This window comes from Aspergillus sclerotioniger, assembly GCF_003184525.1.
Source record: "Aspergillus sclerotioniger CBS 115572 chromosome Unknown BO94scaffold_13, whole genome shotgun sequence".
NCBI classification, from domain to species: Eukaryota; Fungi; Ascomycota; class Eurotiomycetes; order Eurotiales; family Aspergillaceae; genus Aspergillus; species Aspergillus sclerotioniger.
Genome location: NW_020291003.1, coordinates 364,079 through 387,208, shown reverse-complemented (window position 1 = coordinate 387,208; position 23,130 = coordinate 364,079). Strand labels below are relative to the sequence as shown.

General features: G+C 52.7%; 10 protein-coding genes across 10 annotated transcripts; 5 read left to right on the top strand and 5 right to left on the bottom strand.

The window, feature by feature from the left end:
• Nucleotides 1–105: 105 nt before the first annotated feature.
• Nucleotides 106–2,112, top strand: BO94DRAFT_565796 (putative prenylcysteine lyase). Its single transcript, XM_025614513.1, has 2 exons — nt 106–460; nt 509–2,112. Exons 1-2 carry the CDS (start codon nt 301–303, stop codon nt 1,999–2,001), a joined length of 1,653 nt encoding a protein of 550 aa, XP_025467719.1. The 5' UTR covers nt 106–300; the 3' UTR covers nt 2,002–2,112.
• A 114-nt stretch (nt 2,113–2,226) lies between these two features.
• Nucleotides 2,227–4,185, bottom strand: BO94DRAFT_491840 (glycine hydroxymethyltransferase SHM2). Its single transcript, XM_025609166.1, has 3 exons — nt 4,019–4,185; nt 3,476–3,954; nt 2,227–3,403 (listed from the first exon to the last, which is right to left on the bottom strand). Exons 1-3 carry the CDS (start codon nt 4,052–4,054, stop codon nt 2,440–2,442), a joined length of 1,479 nt encoding a protein of 492 aa, XP_025467718.1. The 5' UTR covers nt 4,055–4,185; the 3' UTR covers nt 2,227–2,439.
• A 1,032-nt stretch (nt 4,186–5,217) lies between these two features.
• BO94DRAFT_58983 (RNA polymerase II mediator complex middle subunit MED9) lies at nt 5,218–6,512 on the bottom strand. Its single transcript, XM_025615973.1, has one exon. It carries the CDS (start codon nt 6,021–6,023, stop codon nt 5,397–5,399), a length of 627 nt encoding a protein of 208 aa, XP_025467717.1. The 5' UTR covers nt 6,024–6,512; the 3' UTR covers nt 5,218–5,396.
• Nucleotides 6,314–8,450, top strand: BO94DRAFT_534938 (2,3-bisphosphoglycerate-independent phosphoglycerate mutase). Its single transcript, XM_025611660.1, has 5 exons — nt 6,314–6,444; nt 6,538–6,580; nt 6,642–7,379; nt 7,436–8,018; nt 8,080–8,450. The coding sequence occupies exons 2-5, from the start codon at nt 6,550–6,552 to the stop codon at nt 8,288–8,290; spliced, it is 1,563 nt and encodes a 520-aa protein (XP_025467716.1). The 5' UTR covers nt 6,314–6,444; nt 6,538–6,549; the 3' UTR covers nt 8,291–8,450.
• BO94DRAFT_534937 (tubulin-binding prefolding complex subunit YKE2) lies at nt 8,391–9,706 on the bottom strand. Its single transcript, XM_025611659.1, has 4 exons — nt 9,424–9,706; nt 9,113–9,308; nt 8,978–9,038; nt 8,391–8,920 (listed from the first exon to the last, which is right to left on the bottom strand). Exons 1-4 carry the CDS (start codon nt 9,482–9,484, stop codon nt 8,870–8,872), a joined length of 369 nt encoding a protein of 122 aa, XP_025467715.1. The 5' UTR covers nt 9,485–9,706; the 3' UTR covers nt 8,391–8,869.
• On the top strand, nt 9,637–11,862 carry BO94DRAFT_534936 (AAA family ATPase VPS4). Its single transcript, XM_025611658.1, has 4 exons — nt 9,637–10,190; nt 10,261–10,593; nt 10,661–11,111; nt 11,171–11,862. The coding sequence occupies exons 1-4, from the start codon at nt 9,892–9,894 to the stop codon at nt 11,390–11,392; spliced, it is 1,305 nt and encodes a 434-aa protein (XP_025467714.1). The 5' UTR covers nt 9,637–9,891; the 3' UTR covers nt 11,393–11,862.
• BO94DRAFT_575002 (putative spindle-pole body protein (Pcp1)) lies at nt 11,835–16,178 on the bottom strand. Its single transcript, XM_025615053.1, has 3 exons — nt 15,433–16,178; nt 12,529–15,380; nt 11,835–12,464 (listed from the first exon to the last, which is right to left on the bottom strand). Exons 1-3 carry the CDS (start codon nt 16,021–16,023, stop codon nt 12,233–12,235), a joined length of 3,675 nt encoding a protein of 1,224 aa, XP_025467713.1. The 5' UTR covers nt 16,024–16,178; the 3' UTR covers nt 11,835–12,232.
• A 247-nt stretch (nt 16,179–16,425) lies between these two features.
• BO94DRAFT_585398 (putative regulatory factor Sgt1) lies at nt 16,426–18,367 on the top strand (the record flags this gene model as incomplete). Its single annotated transcript, XM_025615691.1, has 3 exons — nt 16,426–16,690; nt 16,759–16,958; nt 17,015–18,367. 3 exons carry the CDS (start codon nt 16,426–16,428, stop codon nt 18,365–18,367), a joined length of 1,818 nt encoding a protein of 605 aa, XP_025467712.1.
• Nucleotides 18,368–19,287: 920 nt separating this feature from the next.
• On the top strand, nt 19,288–20,971 carry BO94DRAFT_58884 (AMMECR1 domain-containing protein). Its single transcript, XM_025615910.1, has 2 exons — nt 19,288–20,139; nt 20,220–20,971. Exons 1-2 carry the CDS (start codon nt 19,628–19,630, stop codon nt 20,683–20,685), a joined length of 978 nt encoding a protein of 325 aa, XP_025467711.1. The 5' UTR covers nt 19,288–19,627; the 3' UTR covers nt 20,686–20,971.
• A 348-nt stretch (nt 20,972–21,319) lies between these two features.
• BO94DRAFT_465214 (serine/threonine-protein kinase) lies at nt 21,320–22,741 on the bottom strand (the record flags this gene model as incomplete). Its single annotated transcript, XM_025608104.1, has 4 exons — nt 21,320–21,911; nt 21,976–22,306; nt 22,377–22,467; nt 22,562–22,741. 4 exons carry the CDS (start codon nt 22,739–22,741, stop codon nt 21,320–21,322), a joined length of 1,194 nt encoding a protein of 397 aa, XP_025467710.1.
• Nucleotides 22,742–23,130: the final 389 nt, after the last annotated feature.

Below are 23,130 nucleotides of genomic sequence, written 5' to 3'. Positions count from 1 at the left end.
GATACGCCCCAGAATCCACTAGCCCGCATGGGGACTAGGGCAGTACTGGCGGTATCGATACGAGGTTCCCTCCATCGCGCCATCTCTCCAACCATCGTCACCTCAACTCTCCCAAACATCCTCTTGCCTCGCTCAATTCTAGACCTGTCTCATCTCAGCCATCTACGTAAGAGGCGATTGAGCATGGTGTCGTGGCCTTGAGATTTTCTAGCAGCGAAGAAGCGGTCTTCGAGCTCACTGTCGATAGCATTCCATCCTAGCACTGATAACTGAAAGCAATCACTTCACACTCCAATATCCATGGATCTCTTTTCTAGCTCCAAATACTTTTGGTACTCTCTTCATGCCCATGTAGTATACTACCTTATTGTTCTGTGTCTCTTCCCTCTCAGCAATGCTGCCGAACAGCACCCACTGGGCCCCTTGGACATCACGCCACCCAAGAGGGTCGCCGTGATCGGTGAGACTCCCCATGCTGTCCCAGGTCTTACAGCTGACACTTGAATAGGAGCTGGAGCTGCAGGATCCAGCGCCGCATATTCTCTGCGCAAGTATGCAGATGCCTCGCAAATCCCCGTCAACATCACCGTCTTCGAACGCTCTTCCTACGTCGGCGGCCGCTCAACAACAGTCAATGTCCTTGACAACCCAGCAATTCCAGTCGAGCTGGGGGCATCAATCTTCGTCGAAGTCAACCATCACCTTGTCAACGCATCCAAAGAACTTGGCCTTCATGTTAACAGAGCCAGCCATGCCCAGCCCCAAGAAACAGAAGACACTCTCGGCGTCTGGGACGGGGAACAGTTCGTATTCGTGCTGAAGGACGCCTCCACCTGGTGGAATGTTGCAAAGATGATTTGGAGGTACGGATGGTCCCCGATCCGGACCTATCGCTTGATGAAGTCAACTGTCAACAATTTCCTCCAACTCTACGACGAACCCATCTTCCCCTTCCAATCCCTCACCTTGGCTACGGAATCGGTAGGGCTGCTCAACACAACCGCTGTCTCTGGAGAGACTTTCCTCCAGAAGAACTCCGTATCACCCGACTTCTCTCGTGAAGTCATCCAAGCAAGCACCCGTGTAAACTACGGTCAGAATCTGGGTCTGATCCACGGCCTCGAGACAATGGTTTGCATGGCCACTGAGGGTGCAATGTCCGTTGAAGGGGGAAACTGGCTCATATTTGATGGAATGCTCAAATCCTCCCACGCTGACATTCGTCTAAACCACACAGTTACATCCGTTGACTGGAATGTCAACGGCCCCTCAAAACTAACCTTCAGCGCAAATAACAAGCCAGAAGAGACACTCGACTTTGACGAGGTCGTCGTCGCCGGTCCCTGGCAATTCTCCGACATCACCGTCACTCCACCACTCAAGAAAACCCCTGATGAGATTCCCTTTGTGACACTACACGTCACCCTCTTCTCCTCTCCCCATCGCCTTTCGCCTAAACGCTTCGGCTTAACAGAACCCGATGCCCACACTCCAGAGACAATTCTCACCACCTTGCCTCACGGGACAGACCTAGGCCAAAACGAAGAAGGCGTCGGCCCAGCCGGATTCTGGAGTATCAGTACTCTCCGAACAGTCGTTGCGCCTGACCCAACTGAAGGGACGCACTACGTCTACAAGGTCTTCTCTCCAGAGCGACTAACAGCCGATTTCGTACAATCAATTCTCGGCCTCGAGCACGAGCAGACACCCAACCGCAACACCACCATCGGCGATCTCTCTAAGCGTGATATAAGCTGGTTCCACGAGAAGATCTGGCGTCCGTACCCGTTCGTCTATCCTCGAGTTACGTTCGAAGACCCGCTCCTTGCCCCACATATCTGGTATACGGGTGGAATCGAGAGCCTCATCTCCACAATGGAGACGAGCGCTTTGATGGGTAGGAATGTAGCTGCTTTAATGTCTAGGGACTGGCAGGCCCAGAATGACAACCGAAAGGAGGAATGGGCAGATTCGTTCCGTGGCGAGATGATTGAACTGTGAATGCACACTCCCATTCAGATTATATGCCATGAGTGGTGTAATGAAGATATAATTATAAGAAACATTATCCTAAAATGTTACGGAAAGGCACAGCTACATTCAAGACGTCTCAGGAATTATTATTTTTCTATTTAGTTCATAGTACCTATAAGTAGGTAGACTAACAACCAGGCATGTAAGCCTCCATGCAACCACGAACTTTTCCTGCCCTGTTGAAGAAGTGTTGAAGAAGCCATCCCAGTGCTATTGTTCATTCACATGCTCATGCATATCCATATCCCATGACCCGCGTAAGGTTGAAAAAGCAGACCTGTATAAACCCCTTAGAACGCACCGGCAACCCTTTTTTGCACGCAATGATGTTGAACTCGTGACCGAAAACAAATAAAACGAAAAGCAATGTTATGGTATCATATCGAAATCACCCGACCGACTAACTTAGACGGGAAGGGGGAAGGTGCTGGCCCACTGAGCGACCTCCTGGCGGAGGGCAAGGATCTCAGGGACGGACTCGGAGGCAACCTTGGCCTTGAAGTCCTTGAGCTTGTTAGCCTCCTTGGGGAGCTCGCCCTGGACCTTCTTGCAGAGGTTAATGGACTGGTCAATGTAGCGGGCAATGCGTTTGAAGTCCTCCTCACCCATACCACGGGTGGTCATGGCAGGGGCACCGATACGGATACCGCAGGGGGTCAAAGCAGACTTGTCACCGGGGATGGAGTTCTTGTTGCAAGCAATGTTGATCTGCTCCAGGACAGCCTCAACACGAGCACCGTCCAGGCTCTTCTGGCGGAGGTCGACAAGGACCATGTGGCTGTCGGTACCGTCAGAGACGAGCTTGTGGCCCAGAGCCTTGAACTCGTTCTCAAGAGCCTTGGCGTTCTTGATGACCTGCTCCTGGTACTGCTTGAACTCGGGGGAAGCAGCCTGCTTGAGGGCAACAGCAAGAGCAGTGATGGTGTGGTTGTGGGGACCACCCTGGTGACCAGGGAAGACGGAGAAGTTAATGGGGTTCTCAAGGTCATACAGGATGTCCTTGCCGGTCTTGGGGTCGGTGCTGCGGACACCCTTGCGGAAGAAGATCATGGCACCACGGGGACCACGGAGGGACTTGTGGGTGGTGGTAGTGACAACGTCGGCGTACTCGAAGGGGGAGGGGATGACACCGGCAGCAATCAGACCGGAGATGTGAGCCATGTCGACAATGAGGTAGGCGCCGACCTTGTCAGCGATCTTACGCATACGAGCGTAGTCAATCAGGCGGCAGTAGGCAGAGGTACCAGCGACCAAGCACTTGGGGCGGTACAGCTCAGCGTTGGCCTCCAGGGTATCGTAGTCAATGATGCCGGTCTCGAGGTTGACACGGTAGGGGAGGGTCTCGAAGTAGGTAGAGACAGCGGAGATCCTGAGGAGCTTAGAGTTAGCGACTGCCACTTTTTTTCTTTTTTTTTTGCCACGAGTGCAAGGAGCAACTTACTTCTTGGCGGGAGTCTGGTAACCGTGACTCAGATGGCCTCCGTGGGGGAGGTCCAGACCCATGAGGCGGTCATGAGGGCGCATGAGGGCCTGGTAGACCTGAAGGTTGGCAGGGCTACCACTGAGGCACTGCACGTTGACACCCCACTTGGCGGGGTCAAGGTTGAAGGCCTTGAGGGCACGAGCCTGGCAGGTAAGCTCAACGGCATCGATGTGCTGGTTGCCACCGTAGTAGCGAGCACCGGGGTAACCCTCGGAGTACTTGTTGCACATGGGGGAACCCAGGGCATCGAAGACAGCGTGGGAGGTGAAGTTCTCGGAGGCGATCAGGACGATGGATTCACGCTGACGCTGAATTTCCTTCTCCTGTAGGCGGACAGTTAGATACCATTGAACTAATACCCTTAAAGAATAGGATGCTGAACGTACCATGATCTGGGCGATCTCGGGATCGCTGTCCACGAGGGAGACCTCCATTTGCTGGATAGATGAGTCAGTGGTGAATGAAAGAAACGCCGGAAAAGGTGCAGCGGAGTATACTTACGTCCCGGTGGGCGGGGGAGAGAGCGTAGGTGGCCATTGTGAGGATGTGTGACAAGGGGAATGTAAGAGGAAGAAAGGAGGGAGAGAGAAAGCGATGAGGTTGAGGAACGAAAAGAAGAAGCAGGGGAGAGGGAGGAGGAAAGAAGGAGGATTAAGAGGAAAAGCTAGGGATAAGTGGGGGAGGGAAAAGATTGCCTCAGGACAGAATGGCAAAGAGGAACCCCGCCTGGACTGGACTAGTCCCGACTGAGTTTGGCGGCGGTCACGGGGAATGCCCGCCTTGACCGCATCGGGGCCCGGGGGACGACATCGGAGCCCGACCGGCTCGGGGAAACGCTTTTACTTAGTGGTCTCTATTACTCACACCCTGCCCAGATAATAATCCCCAGCAGGATCACGTCTGAAACAATTCATATAACGGGTGGCGGGAGACTCCAAGAAAAAGTCAATCCAGCTTAGCTTACCAACGCCGCTCCGATTGGTGGACTGCTGCTGATCAGGATGCGTGAAGCTTCAAATCCACCCATGAAACAGAGTTGCCCTTCCAACGGCTCTCTCTCTTTTCCAGCTTAGAGTTCTTCTTCTACACGGAAAGAAACTTAGAACTGTGTACGCGTCTGAATAGGTTCGAGTTTATAGATCCTCGTTGTTATAGGAAAAGCACACATTGCATTCATCCTAAAATGTCCTGTTCCGAGCTAATTGCTATAATGATCAATGAGTCATAGCATCAACTCCACCAAGACTTAGTAGCTTCAGATCGCAGATCCATATCCTCGACCTGGAATTGTTCAGCCCCACCATGGCTACCTCAATAGCATATGCAGCCTCTCAGAAAGACCGCTTCTCGCACTGAGGACCGTGGTGGCTTTGGAGGGGTCAGAGCAGCTTGAGAACACATCCCACCGGATAGACACCCCTCCAAGAATTCCGCTTCTACAGCAGAGATATCCCGAAATCTCACAAGGCCTGTTTCTTCTCTAAAAGATGCATGGTATCCTTCGGCCAAGTTATTGTCCATGGTACTGATCTCATGGTAATAATACCCGACAAGAAAATCCCGTAAAAGCTTCAGTGTCCTGGGTTCACCATCAATGGGATTTCAAGCCTTGAGTGTATGGGCCATTTAGGTCCGTCTGCATCCTGAGGAAAGGAGAGTTGGGCAAAGCTAGTGGCCTGCTCAACCGAATCGATGAGTATTTGTTCCCCGGATTTCCACCCCGACACTTCCATTTCTTATTTCGTCCGAAGCGGAGGTGGTTTGGGCCCTCTTTTGAGCGACTGTACCTCCAAATCCTTGTCATAAACCTAACATGATCGGCCACGGAGCAACGGACACCATCGCATGCACATATTCACATCATCTGCCGTCTCCACCCTCAAGGTCCCTGAAATTTCGGCTTTCTAGCACTCTCGGGTCTTGCCCTCTTGCCAAAGTCGGAGATGACTGAATTGAGCTTTGCAATCCGATTCTCAAGCTCCTTTATTTCCTCCTCCTGGTCAGCAACCGAACGGTCCACATCCGGCAAGCTGTCCACCACTGCATACGCCTTTTGAATCCGGATCTTGATCGAGCTAGCCTCTGTCGGAAGGTCCTTGATTTCAAGCGGTGGGGGAGCGTTCGAGCCCAAAGCAGCAATCTCAGCGGCAGCGGGAACGGGGCCTGGGCCGGCGGAGGGAACCGTCGCGAGTACCACTGTGTTGTTGTTATTCTCGGCCCCCGCGATCGCGGACGAATGGGGTTGAGATTGAGATTGACCTGACGCGCTGGTAGGGGCCACAGCTCCGTTCGGGTCATCGGCAGATCTCACGCCATTCGAGACGCCGGCAGCATTTGTTGGCGGTGACAAGAGTCGGAGAAGGAGACCATGCAATGGCGGGACAATATCAAATGTCTGCGGAGAAGGGAAAGGGACGACTTGGGGAGCTGCGGGTGCATCCTTCACCATAGGCGTCTCGGGCGCGGCGGATGGCTTTGGTAAGGGAGTGGCCGACCTGGACGCCATTGCGAATAGGGCAGGTCTGCAGACAGGCCGAGAAAGAGGTGGAAGAAGAGAATGGGTCGCGTGGTACAAGAACGATCGGACCACTGGGTAATTGTTTAGGGAAGATCCGGGGGAAACGGACGAGAACGGGAGGGAGGGCGAGAAGGTGACGTCGGGCGGAGCGAAAAGAAAACAAGTCCCAAAGCGTCACCGGGAAAAAAAGCAGCAACCCTAGCAAAAAGCAGCGGGAGCCCCTCCCCCTCCCCCAAAGCCCACCGCGAGTGTCTTCACCGGCCAGCCTTTTCGTTCTCCACCTGTCAGTAGTTAGTCTTCTACTGCGGCCCTGTTCGTCTTCTCTCTTTTCCTTCTTTCCTCTTGCTCCTCTTTCTTTCCCTCCATCCATTCTCCTTTTATCCGTAATCATCCATCCTTGGTGAGTCCTGTCCGTTCCCCTCCTGCTTCTACTATCTATATATACTTGGACCACTTTCGGCCCCGCAATTGACCTGCTAACCCGCGTTGTTCAACAACACAGTATCTTGCAACAATGACCAAGGTTGACCAGAAAGTCGTCCTCAGTAAGCTACATCTTTCGATGCTTCCCGTCCCTGATCAATCCACTGATCCTCCTCTGTCTAGTCGTCATCGATGGCTGGGGTGTCGCGGGCCCTAACTCCCGCGCTGACGGCGATGCTATCGCTGCCGCCGAGACCCCCTACATGTCCGGCTTTGCCGAGGCCGACTCGAAGACTGCTCAGGGCTACACTGAACTCGATGCCTCGTCGCTCGCTGTCGGACTGCCGGAGGGTCTCATGGGCAACAGTGAGGTTGGCCACTTGAACATCGGTGCCGGCCGTGTCGTCTGGCAGGACAGTGTTCGCATTGACCAGACCCTCAAGAAGGGCGAGTTGAACAAGGTGGTCAGCATTGTCACGTCCTTCAAGCGTGCCAAGGAGGGCAATGGCCGTCTGCACCTGCTGGGTCTGGTTTCCGACGGTGGTGTCCATTCCAACATCACCCACCTGGTTGGTCTGCTGAAGGTCGCCAAGGAAATGGAGATCCCTCAGGTCTTCATCCACTTCTTCGGTGATGGTCGTGATACTGAGCCCAAGAGTGCTACCAAGTACATGCAGCAACTGCTCGACCAGACCAAGGAGATTGGTATTGGTGAGATCGCCACCGTTGTTGGACGTTACTGGGCTATGGACCGCGACAAGCGCTGGGACCGGGTCGAGATTGCCATGAAGGGTATCGTCACCGGAGAGGGCGAGGAGAGCTCCGACCCCGTCAAGACCATTAACGAACGCTACGAGAACAAGGAGACCGACGAGTTCCTGAAGCCCATCATTGTTGGCGGCAAGGAGAGGCGTGTGCAGGGTATGTTCGTCCTTGTCCTTAAAAGTCCAAACTAGGATTACTCACCAGGGATCTAGATGATGACACCCTCTTCTTCTTCAACTACCGTTCCGACCGTGTTCGTGAGATCACTCAGCTGCTGGGTGACTACGACCGCTCCCCCAAGGCCGACTTCCCTTACCCCAAGAACATCCACATCACTACCATGACCCAGTACAAGACTGACTACACCTTCCCCGTTGCCTTCCCCCCTCAGCACATGGGTAACGTGCTGGCCGAGTGGCTGGGCAAGAAGGAAGTCAAGCAGTGCCATGTTGCGGAGACTGAGAAATACGCCCACGTTACTTTCTTCTTCAACGGTGGCATCGAGAAGCAGTTCCCCGGCGAGGTCCGTGACATGATCCCGTCCCCCAAGGTTGCCACCTACGACCTGGACCCTAAGATGAGCGCGGCGGCTGTCGGCGACAAGACCGCCGAGCGCATCGGCGAGGACAACTTTGAGTTTGTCATGAACAACTTCGCTCCCCCTGACATGGTTGGCCACACTGGTGTCTACGAGGCTGCCATCCAGGGTGTTACTGCCACGGACAAGGCAATTGGCGTGATCTACGAGGCCTGCAAGAAGCACGGCTACACTCTGTTCATCACTGCCGACCATGGGTAAGTTGCGACTCCTAACTTGATATGCATAAAGCGTTCGCTGACATTGTTCCTCCCATAGAAACGCCGAGGAGATGCTTACTGAGAAGGGCACCCCCAAGACCTCCCACACCACCAACAAGGTTCCTTTCGTCATGGCCAACGCCCCCGAGGGCTGGAGCCTCAAGAAGGAGGAGGGTGTCCTCGGAGATGTTGCTCCCACTGTTCTTGCTGCCATGGGCATCGAACAGCCCGAGGAGATGACCGGACGCAGTCTTTTGGTCAAGGCATAGATTTAGCGTATAGAGTAGATGTCATGTGTTGTCTGGATACGGTTCCATTAATGAAGAAATGAATATTTACGGTGTCTATACTGGGGTGCAGCTTGAAGCGATTTAGTACATAGCTTGGTTTATTAGACGTCTCCAATCTCATACACAAGACACTTTTGAAGGTGTCAAAGCTCCATCCGAACTACATACATGTATTCAATTATGTTTCGATCAAGTACGGCATCCTCATATTGTAGGAACCATGCTGGGTCCACAGAGGGCCGGATTGACTACGCAAAATCTGTATAGTCATCTAAAATGTTCGCAACAATCACTAACAAGGGTACCTAGAGCCTCCTAACCCTGTTGTGTTGGCCCAGGGGCCCATCGCACAAAGTAGCTCCGCCACTGGTGAGCCCCTCATCATCGGTGACTTCTTCCGCATGACCTCGGAGGTGACGTTCATCATCGCCTGGGACCCATCGGGCATATTGGCTGCGCTTAAATTCACCAGCACGTAGTACATCTTGCCATCCTAGCTTGAAAAAAAGATAGGCACCGTCATCCACCAATGGTACTGGTGGTGTGATGTGTCTATGCTCAAGCAGAAGCAGCCGCCGCTTGTTGGAGTTGAGTTTGGAACTGGACAATCTGGATTGAACTGTTAGACTATACTTCATAGGACTTATAGCGATGGCTTAAGCTCACCTCACTGCGCTTGTTATCAGCCTTGTCCTGGTTCTCCTGGATGTGTCCCTCAATCCGCTTGCTGCACATGGTATCAGTTCTTGCTCCAATTTGGCACTCGATGGGGGGGGGGGGGGGGGGGGGGAGAATGCGCACATCTCCTTCTCAATAAACTCGAGACGACCCTTGACAGCCATCAAGGCCTCGTTCTTGTCTTGCTTCAGCAGAACCGGTCCGATCAACTTGTAGATGTTCGCCTCGTCATCAAGAGAATCGAATTCCTTCTGAACACCTAGGTTTTCCTGCTGCTGTGATTCGAGCTTCTGACGCGCATCGACAAGGCCATCGAGCTCTAATAGAACATACGTCAGTACTTTGCTTTCATGGTGCGCATAGTGCCAAGCTAGCCAGGTCGATGATGCCTGTAAGCTCGCATGGGGTCATTCTCAAGCTCCATATCAACATACCAGTCTGCAACGCCTGAAACTCATCAGTGAGAGCCTGCATCTGCTTCTGTGCGTCCGCCATGATGCCGTGGGGTTGTAAAGACGGTGGTAGTGGTGTTGTTGGTCGTCGGGGAAATGGGTTATCGGAGGGGCAAAAAGGAGCGGAGCGGCAGAAAACCAAAGCCGGTAAACAAGGCCGCCGCCCGCCTTTGGTGCCTCTCGGCCTTCCCCATTCCCATCTCCCATTCAGTCTTGCGCCAGTCCAGAAAGCCGAATTCCCCTCCGAAAGAACCTGTTTCGTTGAATTGTCTTACGACATTGTGTTGCGACTGTTGAGTCCTATCCCTCCGCATCCGAGCTTAGTCCCACGCCCCAGACGACCCAGGCACCCGTCCGTCGTCATTCGCTCCCCGCCTTGATCCTCATCCTTGCCTGCTTCCGTGCGTCCAATCCTGGCGATCGGTCCGTGACGAGTCAAATTCTTCCAACATGAGCAATACCGACTTCCTAGGGAGGGCGATTGACACGGTCAAGAAGGCCATCGAGCACGACAATGAGGGCGAGTATGAGAAGGCTTATCAGCTGTACTACTCCTCTCTGGAGTTGTTCATGCTGGCTCTCAAGTGGGAGAAGAATCCCAAGTCTAAGGAGATGATCCGCGCAAAGGCGGGCGAGTATATGGATCGTGCGGAGAAGCTCAAGAATCATCTAGCTTCCCTCGATAATCGAAAAAAGCCGAGTGCGGTTGGCGCTAACGGCAAGGTGGCGCAGGGAAGTGGGAAGGGAGGGTATGTGCTTGTTGCAATTGCTCAACATATTACTGTGATCAGGGGCATTGCTTACTGATGTTTGATATAGAAACCAGGAAGAGGATGGTGAGGATGCCGAATCCAAGAAGCTACGATCCGCCCTTGCTGGGGCTATCTTGTCGGACAAACCCAACGTGCAGTGGGAGGATGTCGCGGGTCTGGAGAGCGCAAAGGAGGCATTGAAAGAAGCGGTTATTCTACCCATCAAGTTTCCACACCTCTTCACGGGGAAACGCCAACCGTGGAAGGGCATCCTCCTGTATGGACCTCCGGGTACCGGAAAGTCATATCTCGCCAAGGCCGTTGCGACGGAAGCAAACAGCACATTCTTCAGTGTCAGCAGTAGTGACTTGGTGTCGAAGTGGATGGGTGAGAGTGAAAGGTATGCTAGCCAGAGCTTACTATGCTCATTTGTGACATTGGTTTCCGGACCTAACATAGCCGTGCAGACTTGTGAAACAGCTCTTCAACATGGCCCGAGAAAACAAGCCAGCAATTATCTTCATTGATGAAGTCGATGCCCTCTGCGGTCCTCGTGGGGAGGGTGAATCGGAGGCATCTCGTCGTATCAAGACGGAGTTGCTGGTTCAGATGGACGGTGTTGGCAAAGACTCAAAGGGTGTCCTGATTCTCGGCGCAACGAATATCCCTTGGCAGCTGGATGCAGCCATTCGTCGTCGATTCCAGCGGAGAGTCCACATCAGTCTCCCCGATATCAACGCACGAATGAAGATGTTCATGCTAGCAGTCGGCTCAACGCCCTGCGAATTGACGCAAGCCGACTACCGAACTCTGGCAGAGATGAGCGAGGGCTACTCCGGTAGCGATATCAGCATTGCTGTCCAGGATGCCCTGATGCAACCAATCCGCAAGATCCAAACAGCAACGCACTACAAAAAGGTAAGCCCCACTCATCCCTAATGTACCAACATAAGAAATTGCCTCTAACCCGAACGAAGGTCATCTTGGAGGGCGCCGAAAAGTTGACTCCCTGCTCGCCGGGCGACCAGGGCGCAATGGAAATGTCATGGACGACTGTCGAAGCCGAACAGCTCCTGGAGCCCCCGCTCATCCTGAAAGACTTCATCAAGGCTGTCCGCAACTCCCGACCAACCGTCAGCCAAGAAGACCTGCAACGAAACTCTGAATGGACCAAGGAATTCGGCAGCGAGGGTGCCTAAACAAACCCTTCTAGAAAGAAACCCCCCCCCAATACCTCGCCACGAATCAGAACCCAACCTCAACCTCAATAGAGTCAAGCTACAGCTAAAACCTCATGATTTTCCACACTCCCATCTTGGTTAGGTACCAGCCTTTGACCGGCTGTCGAATTGGACGAACGAATGGAACGACCCCCCGCGCTGCTTCTACTTCTTCTATCTCTCTATCTATACATACACCCTTGCTCCCTCCGACTTACTAACGCTTTCCACTACTCATTTCCCCTCTCCCTTTCACCCTCGACCTGGTGTTAGGAACGTTATCATTGTGCGGCAAGGCGAGGCGTTATAGTTTCTGTTTACTACATGACTTGGTGTGAATGTCAGTTGAACTTAATTTCTACCTCTAGAGTTTGCTCGCAATGTATGATGGATGCGTATAGCATTCGAGTTTCTTGTAGTTATACACTCATGACGTAAAACCAGGTTGATTCCAAACTACAAGCAATCCAACAACACGAAACCCTCCAACGCCAACATAGACACAGACATATCTCATCAACCATTCAAACTAACCATCCAAACCACAACACTAAGAATAAACGTATATGTGTGTAAGGGATCATTCTCCCATAGCTCAACTAAGCAAGTAGGCACGCAGTGTAGTAGTAGGTACAGTACCGAGGACAAACCATCTGATCCAACCTAGAACAAACGCCCAAAGACATCCATCAAACACGCCGGGGAATCTTCTCAACAAACCCAAAAAGGAAATTCAAGATCATTGAAAGGTAACGGAAGGAGCCTCCGAGAGCAAAAAAGAGAAAGAGGCTCGATATAAGACTCTAGATGGGAAAGTGATCAATTCTTGCTGTGGGAAGCGTCTCTCCTCTTCAGCACCTCGTTCTTTGCTCGTTTGAGACCCTCGCCAAGCTTCTTCGTCTTCTTCCAGTCTTGGGACATTCGTTGCATTCGAACGATGGCCTTGACCATGGAGACTGCGGTCTTGAGCTTCGCTTGGGGGGTGCGGAGCTTGTTGCGATCACGGGGCTTGACGCCCATGTCGGAGATCATGCGGAGGTCGGCTTCGTTGCTGTTAGAAGAATGTTAGTATAACCATACAACGGAAAGAATAGGTAATATCAAGGGCAACGAACCAAGCAACCCGGACACGCTCGCCCAGTTCCATCAAGCCCTTACTCCAAGCCAAGTCACGGCGGAACTTCTCCTCGCGCTTCATGCGCGCACGAAGCCAGATAATTTCCTTGCCTAGACCCAAAATTTCCTTCTCGTGTCTGGTTTTGCTGTTCTCTGTCCTGGCCCCCATCTTCTCGACGAGATGATCATACCGGTCTTGAAGGGCTTCGAGCTCCTTGAGCGCTGCCTCTGCCTTCCTTGCACAGAATGACCGCTCGTCACGGATTCTGCGCATTTGGGCCTTCAGCTCGTTCATCCGGGCATCTCGTTCCGATACCTTGAGTGCTAGGGATTCCGCCTCAAGCGTGGATGATTTGAGCAGCTCGTGAAGGTCCCGCTGGTCCTCTTCTCTCATCGCCGCTCGCTCAAGATCACGGTTCTTCGATTTTACTTCTCGTAGCGTACGGTGTGCGTCGGACAGCTGTTTCCGTAAGCTCCGGAGCTCATCATGGAGTTTGTTGGAGGGAGACGAGGAGGGTGAGCGGGTTTCGTATCTGTTCATCATAGTATCGTGCAGTTCTCTTTCAAGTTCAGCGATCCGCGCCTTGGAGGTGCGAACGGACGACTTTTGGTCGGCTTCGCGCTGGAGCAACGTCTTCTCGCGCTTCCGTGCCTCTTCTAAGCTATGACGGAGCATTGAAAGGTCTGCGTTCGCGGTCGAGTGCTCGTTATCAGTATGCGGCTGCTGGTGTAAAAGGGTTTCGAGCTCCTGTATGCGTCTTTCAAGTCGTTGGATCTTGCTCTTTGACAATGCCAGCTCGCGATCCCTTCCACCTGAAGACATGTGCATTTTATCTTGAAGCTGGTCGATTTCAGCCGATAGGCGGTTCTCTTCCAGGGTAGCCCGCTCAATTTCAGTGCTGAGTTGCTTTTCAAGAGTCTCCTTTGCTTCCAACAAGGACGATTTGTCTTCCTTAAGCCGCCTGAGCTCACCTTCGAGCCGCAATGTGGATTTCCGGAGCTCAACTTTCTCCTTGTCGAACCGTGTGGTATCGTCAACTTGGTTTTGCACTTGATCGAGTTGGGCCTGAAGCTCATCGCGTTCGGCCTCAATTTCAGCAGCAGACGTCCGTAGATCGTGCAATTCAACGTGTGCATTGGCAAGCTGGTCACGAAGTCTCTGCTTCTCCGTGATAAGCTTCTGAATTTGACCATCGTGTTCGGTGGATCCTTTTTGCGATCGACCCTTGGTGTACTCCTGTTCTTCCTCCAAGCTCGACTGTAAGACGACAACCTCGTCCTCCAGAGCCTGCATCTTCTCCCTGAGAGCCGCCTCGGAGCGTCTGACAAGCCTCAATTCTTCTTTAAGGGAAAGAACCTCGTTACGCTGCTCATCAATTATCTCTCGCTTCGATGTCAGATCATCGTTCAATTCTTTGACCTGTCGGCTCAGAACAGCCTCCGAGTTGAAGTGTCGTGATTTTTCGCTATCGATGACCTCTTGCAGTTTCATTTCCTTTCCTGACAGAGTATGCTCTACTTGTTCAAGTTTCTCAATGGTGCGCTTGAACCCAGCTGCCTGGTCTTCCGCTCTGTCCTTCTGGAGTTGCAAGGTGCGTCGGGTGCTCTCCCACCTGTCTTGCTCGAGAGCGAATTGACCCTCCTTATCTTCAATTTCGTGATGGAGAGACTCGATCTCTTCCTGCAGTCTCTCAAGCTCTTCCTTATAGTGAGTACGAACAGTATTCGCACTATCTAGTGCATGGTGCTTCTCTTCCTCGACTGTCTGCTGTAGGTCCTTTATCTTAGCCTGGGCTCTGGCCAACTCGTGCTGCAGGCCACCAGACTCATCCGTCAATGCATGGTGTCGGGTTTGCAGAAGTTCTTTCTCATCGGCTTTGCGTTGGACTTCATCAAGAGCCTCCTGTAACTGGGCGGATGTCTTGTCACATTCCTGTCGAGCTAAGTCACGTTCGCGCCTTGCCTGCGCAACATCGTCTAGAAGCCTTCGCTCCGCCTCTTCCATTTTCCGCTGAGCTTCCTGGTATTGCTCGTCCAGCCGGGTTTCGTCGCGGGACCGGGCCTCGAGATTCTTCTTCAGCGTGTTGTTCTCTTGCTGGAGTTCATGAAGTTCCTCCTCTAACTTCATAGCCTTTTCCTCTAGCTGACGAGTCAGCCCACTTGTACTGATGGACTTGTTCGCCATCTCGTCATGCAACTCCTGGAGATCTTTTTGAGCCTGATCTTTCTCCATCACAGCTTGGCCTGCGGCATCCCTCGCTTCTCGTGCCTCCGACTTGGCCTGGTCAAGCGACTCTTGTAGCTCGTCCATTTGTTCCTTCGCACGTTGCAATTCTGATTCCAGCTCAGTGAGTGCATCGCGTTCTTTGCCGTCCCTGTCCTTCAGCTCCTCGATCTCCTCGTCGCGTTCCTCGAGGGCCCGATCGCGCTCCCTCACAGATGCCTCGAGGTCCTCAATTTCGTCTCGAAGTTTCTCAATCTCTTGAGACTGGCTATCCCTGGCATCTCTCAATTCCTCCTGGAGCTCCCTGACCTGATTGTCTCTCGCTTCTATTTCCTCCCGCATCAAGTCCATCTCCCGCTGTATCGTATCGTCCGTAGGTCTTCCCCGCGCTTTCTCCCTGAGCTCTTGAAATTGTATGCGATATGATTCGAGGTCGCGTTCGGCTTGTTGCAGGTTCTTTTTATAGCGTGAGATATCGCGTTGCATCGTTAATTTCGAGACCTTTAGCTCCGTGTTTTCCTTAAGCGCTGCTTGATTATAGGCGGGGCCGGCTTTCTCTAGTTGCTCCTGTAAGAAGTGAATCTTCAATTTTAGACCGAAGTTATCCTTGTCCAATTGATCGATCATCTACTGTCGTCAGCAACCTTTGTGAAGTCTCAAAATATGGAATAAACTTTACCTTCTCTTGTTCCTTCAGAGTCATATTATTGCCCTCGTTGAGGACGCCACCATTCCTGGACAACCCTGGAAGAGGTGTGCTCTGCACACTGCTGCTTGCAACCTGCGGGACAGGGGTAGTCTGATCATCTGTTGCGTCCTCCTCATCGATATCGGTCATTTCCATGCCAGGCAAGCCAGGCGTGTTGCCATTGCTCAAATAGCTCCTTCCTATATATCCCGGGGTCTTCGGTCCGCGCGTTGTAGACATGTTTTTGAGGAAATTATTTTTCGTTGCACTTCTCATGAGCGGTGTGAATTCGCCCTTTGCAAGTGGTGCAGTGGGAAGCTGATGTCGACTATTTAACGCGCTCCTCGTCGATTTGGGACCGGAGCCGGCACGGGGGGTGTTGATCTTGAAACTGCCAGAAGTACGCCTTCGACCCTCACCAAACCCCTTGAGAACGTCATCATCCTTAGATGGCGTAGCAAAGGAATTTTCCACCGAGTCGAGGGCCGTCAAGTTGGGCCGTCCGACGCTGCGATAGCCGGTCAGGTAAGTCGCGTTTCCGTCGATTTCGGTGCGCGGCGTGTCGATGTACGGGTACGCCATGGTCGACAAGGGGCACGGGGGCCAGTGTACTGGGAACTGGTGTTAATGTTTGGAGGGAAGGTGCGAAGGCCATTCAACGGGTGACCATCGCCAACAACGCCGCAGAAAATCGGGGGGAACGCGGCGGAAGTACTTAAGGTAGCATCCGATGCGATGCGATACGGGCTTGCCTTGGGACGTGTTTTGGGCGGTGAGACGGCGAGCCCTCGTTCTTGTTGACATCTAGCCCAACCCGGCCTAGCGCCCAGTCACGGGGCTCGGCCAAGCCATCCGCCGCGTCTCGTTCAGTATGAAGTCATGCCGTAATTTATTTGCCTCGCCGGGTGCTCTTTTTTTTTCGCGGGACTTCTTGCAGCCAGCCACAACCAGTCCGATCGCTTGCTTGCCGCGGAAATTCACATCATGGTGCCCATGTCGGAGGAAGATCTGGAGTGGTTCAAGTCCACTTTTCGCCCCATCCCCAAGCCGGAACTCCCCGACGATAGCGTCGACTATTCTCTCTACTATATCCCTACCAGCCCCGCCCCCGCTATCGTCGATGAAGTCGCAGAAACGCGGGCGCGACTGGTGGAGGTTCAACGCACGTCTGCAGAACTGGTGAAGGATCTGCTGAAGGATCATATCTGGCAGCGGGAAAGCTTCCGACTGGAAATTACAAAAGATGACGGTGCGCGGAGCTCCCCCATATACAAATAGTTCTACAAATAGTTCTTGCGGTTACTGATGGATACCTAGGAGTCACCTCGTTGCATGGGCGCACCAACTTCGGAGATTCGATCGAGGATGAATGGGTGATCGTGTACTTGTTGCGCGAGTTGACCAAGAAGCACAATAATGTCTGGGCTAAAGCGGTAGATGGAGACGGTCAATTCCTGCTCGTGGAGGCTGCCGCCACATTGCCAGCTTGGTTGGAACCTGAGGTAGCAGACAACAGAGTCAGTCATCCCCCAACCTTCATTGGTATCTTGCCTTGTATACTCACCTTCTCCAGGTGTGGATCAATCAAGGCCAACTGGTCATCATTAAGCCGAAAGCGGATAAAAAGGACCGAGTGACGGAGAAAATATCACTATCGGATGCAAAGAAGATCATCTCGGAGGAGCCAGAACGCCTTATGCGTTCCACCATTATCCAGGAGGAGGCATTCTATCGCTTGCGCAATTATCCGAATCAGATCAACGAGAATCTTCACTCCGCACTCGTGATTATCCCGCGCAAAGTCGCTTTTCTGCTCCATCAGAAGCCAGCATACATCTCCGCCGCTGTCGAAGCCTTTTACCTACGAGACCCCATCGCGCTACGGCCGCTTCGAACGAAGGACTCCAACAGCTTCATCTTCAAGCCTGAGGATTTTGTCACCGCGAGCGTCCGCTTCACTCGGGTCGGATACGCACAGCTCAAGAGTCAAGATTTCCCGGTCCCGAAGTCGTGGAACGATAATTTACCTTCCACTGACAACCAGAAAGTATATGATCGGGCGGAGATAGGAATGAAGCTGGCTTGCGGATTTGAGATGCTTCTCACGGATCCTCAGAATCAAGACAAGGCGGCTGTTAGAGAAATGAATCTCATTCTCGAAGATCTGGACACTGGCGATGAACAACTTCCTACAGATAAGGAAATGGAGACTTGGGATAGGAGGGAGGACGACGAGAAGTGGTTGGACATAAGCTTCGAGGACTTGGATCGGGAGCTCAAGGGGAAAGGAAAGGGCAAAGATGGTGAACCCCTCGCCGAAGGGACCTTTGGGGATGCGAACGCCCAAGAGAATCTGCAGCGTATCGTGGCTCAATTCGAGAAGTTCTTGAACGATGATTCGGCCGGCTTTGAAGGAGCGGAATTCATTGACGACTATGATTCCGACACTGACGACGAGGAGGAGATGAGCAGCGATGGTGAGGATAAAGATGCTTCTTTCGATGAGGAGGAATTTTCCAGGATGATGAAGGAGATGATGGGGATGCCTTCAAAGGCCGGTCTTCAGGGATCGTCTCGGCCTTCAGCGTCGCGTAGTCGAGTGGAAGAGCTGGACAGCGAATCCGAGGATGACACGGAGCAGATCAAGGAGCTGTCGAAGCAAATGGAGGCAGAGCTGAGAGGCACAGGAGTTCTCGACCTCAATCGCAAGGCCAAGGCATTGGGTGACAAGCAGGCTTTAGCCGACGGAAAGTCGGGTGAAGGGGAGGACGGAGATATGCCTGAGCTCGAAGAGGAAGACATCGACATCAACTTCGCGAAGAATCTCCTCGAAAGTCTTCAGGGACAGGCTGGTACCGCAGGTCCAGCCGGAAACATGCTTTCAATGATGAACTTGGCCATGCCCAAGGACGATCGCCACCGATGAGACTGCAACGATAGTTTTGCAACATTACATTGATCTTGCTTTGTGCAAACAGCAAACCTCGAGCCTTTGATGGCTTGACGCGGAAGCCAGATAATTGTACGTCACTTTCCTCAACCGGCAGCGTCTTAAACTTAGGGGCCTACGAGGCCAGAGACGCTATCAAGATGGGCCACTTTTGCGTGACTGTGTTGAGTGTTATAGTTCACCGCGTCCACAATGCACGCTCTGCTGTGAAGAGCCAACCAGGCTCTTCTACTTGCACGATTCTCACTCACAACACCTGGCGGTCGATATGAGAAAGAAGAATGACCCGGAAACTAATCAGCGAGAGTCCAAGGGAGCATGCCCCCGGTCTTGTGGAGTAACCAGCAGCTTCCGATGTAGCACTGTCTGCTGTATATCGAGCAGATGGAATAAGGTTACGGATAATCCCGGGGACAACCTTCCTCGGTATATATTCCAGTACCAGATTCTCATCTCATTATTCAAGACACGACACTTGTGCCTTCTGCAACTCTCCTATGATGTCATTAAAAGCGGAGGAAGAGGTTTCACTCGATGTCTTGCTCTCAAGATGTGAGCTACTCCTGCCAGATCAGCTATGCCTGAAGCCCACACGGCGATTGAGGAATGGTTCTTCCTTACCAGGTAGATATAATATCCGGCCCAAGGTCCTTATTGGCGGAAAGGTTGCCCACATGCAACGAGCCAATCATTTAGACTTTTGTTAGACACTTGGGTCTGGATGTGAAGCGTCCTGAACCTGATGTCATAAGAGGCCGCTGGGGCCGAGGCACCCACGGAGCTTCCAAGAAGAGTTGCCAATTGTTCAGTGATTCTCCGCGATAAGCCCGAGACGGGATCCGCCAGCCCCATCTGTGCCATCACGTGGCCGCTCTTTATCGCCGCCTGGGCTGGTCTCTGGGCATCTTCCCCCTCTTTCTTCCCCTCATTGCCCCTCTCCTGCCTTCCGCAGTCTCCCAGGCACTGGACTGTACGCTGTGGGCTTCTTTGGTCACTCCTCGGTCTAACTCTGCTCAATTCCACTCTGGACCTGCTGCAAGTAGCCTTCTAGCCCGGGTTTTGCCCCGTTAAGCCCATCAGCCACCGCGTTCTTGCCTGGTGACTGGATCACCTGGCTGTCAGAAACAAACACGCGTTCACACACCGTCTTAAATCTCATTATTGCTGCCTTGACACCAAATTGTCGAGAGACGTGGCAATTTGACCCTCTCTGAGCCATTCTACACATAAATCAAGATGGCCACTCCAGCTCAATGCTACTACTGCTTCGAGACCCTTGCTGCCTCTTATAGGCGCAACGAACCCATCAGCCTTGCGTCCGTCGAAGAGCTTTGGGAACGGCATGAACAATATAAAAAGCTCGCCGCGTTGGACGACGATGGTGATTCCCAATCCGTAGACGATGACGAAGTAACCGGAGGACCCGCTGGGAACAGCAGTCGCTCCCAGAAGATCAAAGTCCCCAGGGTCAGCCGACTGCAGTCTGGCTCAAGCTCGTCTACAACACCCTCCATCACCTCCGCCAATTCATCACAATCCATCCTCTCAAGCTCCACCACTGTCACAACGCCCAGTTCCCTATCAACACAGTCCGACACAGCAAGCCGCAAGCCGCGAGAAGAGAAATACCCCCTATTTGTAACATGGAACACCATCTCAAAACATGGCCACAAATCACTCCGCGGATGCATTGGCACCTTTGAAGCCCAAGAACTTGCTGAGGGCCTGAAGTCCTACGCCCTCACATCGTACGTATCCCCTCACTATTCACGAGAACGGGCCTTGCACATACACCTTGGTAAGGCTCGCACATGCTAACCGCCCACAGCGCATTTGATGATACTCGGTTCTCCCCGATCCCCGAGTCTCTTCTACCCTCTCTATCTTGCTCATTGACCCTCCTCGGGTCCTTCGAGCCATGCACCAACGCCATGGACTGGATCCTCGGCGTGCATGGACTCCGCATCTCCTTTATCCACCGCGGGAGACGCTACGGAGCCACCTACCTCCCCGACGTCGCCGTAGAGCAGGGCTGGACCAAAGAAGAGACCGTCATTAGCCTGATGCACAAAGCAGGCTGGGACGGGCCGACCGAGAGCATGGCCAGACGGTTCCTGCGAGGCAGCAACAGTAACAGTACCAGTCACGGAGCAACCAAGCCATGGGAGCAGGTCTCCGACTTCCGAGCTGTCAAATACCAGGGCCTTAAAGCCAGCAGCAGTTACGCGGACTGGCAAGATTGGCGCCAATGGGTTCTCTCGTTGGACGACAGGAGCGAACAGCTCTTGAGTTAATTCGCCATCGACAATCGATTGAACCAACGATCTACTTTATGATACGATGGCGTCAATGAGACGGACAATGGCGTTTTCTCTCTTCTCCTCTCTTGGCTATTGCATACATCTGCTACATGACTATGAAGAGTTAGTTTCATTCCTCTGGCTTGATGACAATTTAGCCGGATAAATCAGAAACCTGGGCTGGACATATGTCAATCATACGGCAAAGACATGACATGAGCACAAACATCATTTCGTAAAGCCCACGAGGTGTACCTATATGCAGGGCCTCCATATTATGGATCGTGAAATAAATATACGCAGCATGATTACCGACGATCTGAAAATGATTGCAACAGTTCTCTCTCTTAAGGTATGTGGGGATACAGATGCAGAAGAAACTGGATCAATATCGATTCTCATGGTACGCAACTAGTAAAGTATAATATGATGGATAAATGGCATAGCAACCGGACCGAAATTTTCCAAAACTAATCGGACCAGAACAAAAAGTTCATTCCCATCAAGGGTGAGGTAGAGCAGGGAAGTATAGACTAAGAAGCGAATGACACCCGAGATACGAAGGGGGTAAAGTGTATAAAGTATGAAATGAAATATTCCACTGAAGGATATAACATGAAGTTTAATCTTATTTCTTCACCGTCCGACTCCACAACCCAGCGACCATTTCCTGGACTTTTCGCTCTTGGGCGCGAATCTGCTCTTCTGTCTGGCCGCGGGCGTTGGAACGGCCGTCGATTTCCATGTGTCCATCGTGGTCTCGACGTTCTTCGATGACGTCGTTGCCGTTGACCCGTTCCGGCTTCGGGTCCACGCTCATCATGCCGTCCATCATCAGGCCGCCACCTTCGCGGAGCTTGTTGATGGCGCGCACAGTATCGATGGCCTTGTGTAGGGTGCGACGGGCGTTGAAGTTCTTCTTGACTGTGGGGAGGAGATCTGCGCCGGAGCCGAGTTTGTCGGCGGAAGTGTCGTAGGGCGGGTTGACCCAGGCATGTTGAAGGGCCTCGTGAGCCGTCATACGAGCGTTAGGATCGATGGTTAGACACCGCTTGATAAAGTCCCGTGCGTCGTGGGAAACGCCGCGCCAGTATTCAAAGGGGGTGAAGGAGTAGTCTGCTGCAAGGATGGCCTGCATCTCTTCCAGGTTGGATTCGCGGTCGAAGGGGGTGTAACCGCATAGCAAGAAGTAGGTGATAACGCCGATGGCCCAGATGTCTCTGTTGGAAATTGTTAGATAGATCAGAAGCGTATGGGGAAAGTAAGACGAGGAAAGCAACGTACACTGGTTTTCCGTGACCGCTTTTCTTGAAGATCTCGGGGGCCATGTATCCTGGCGTGCCGCACGTCGTAGTAAGGACGTGGAACTGCTCCTCATCCATGATTCTGGACAAGCCAAAGTCCGCGATCAGGAGATCCGCATTGTCCTCTGGGGTGCGGAATAGAAGGTTCTCGGGCTTCAGATCCCGATGCACGATTCCATGGTCGTGCAAGTACGCCACAGCAGACAGGATCGCACGGATGAGGTCCGCAGCGTCGGATTCGTAGTAACTGCCTTTACGGCAAATGCGGTCGAAAAGCTCACCACCAAGCGCGAGGTCGGTGACCAGGTACACTGTCAAAATGTGGAGATGGTTGGCCCTGTTTCACAAATCTGCTCATGTCCGTTGCAAGGGGGCACGTACGGTTGTTCATTGTTTCAAAGTAGTCGACCAGGGTCAAGATGTTCTGATGGCCCATGGACACTCTTTTCAGCACCGCGATCTCATTCCGGACCTATCGATATACCCAAAATTCCTTATCATTAGCCCTCCTGCATTATGTCCGGATTATCGCCAGCCAGAGCTGACTGGCTTGGATGGAAAAGTACCATGTGCTCACGGCCCGCCATCAGGCGCTTATTGATCACCTTCGCTGCATAGTAACGACCCGTGTCGATGTGCACGCATTCTTTGACGACCGAGTAGGAGCCGGCTCCTAGCGTCTTTCCGGTCTTGTATCGGCAGGGCTGGACCTTGGGTCGCTGGCCTGCTTGCGGTTGTGACGCCATTTATCGAAGTGATTAAGAAAGAAATAGGGTTGAGGTGAGAAGGTGAAGGTGAAGGAGTAAGGGAGAGTCGGTTGATGCTCGTATGGAAGGACGGACAGGGGGGGGTTTGGGGAAAGCCTGCGTCTGTCGGCCCCGCGGTCAGCAGATGGATAAAAAGATGGCGAATCTTAACCACGCAGGGCCCAATCAGAAGATCACTTGAGCGCCTGCAGGTAGCTTGAGGGACTCACCAGTATTTAAAATGTGCAAGGGTGGTGGCCAGGACGGGGACCAGTCGTCCTGTCGCAATCGGACGATGTGGTGGAGTCCGACTGCGGGGTTTGCGGTGGACTCGCCGTCGGACGGTCGCTGCCTGGGAGAACTCAGGGAGGGACCGGACCAGCAGAGAT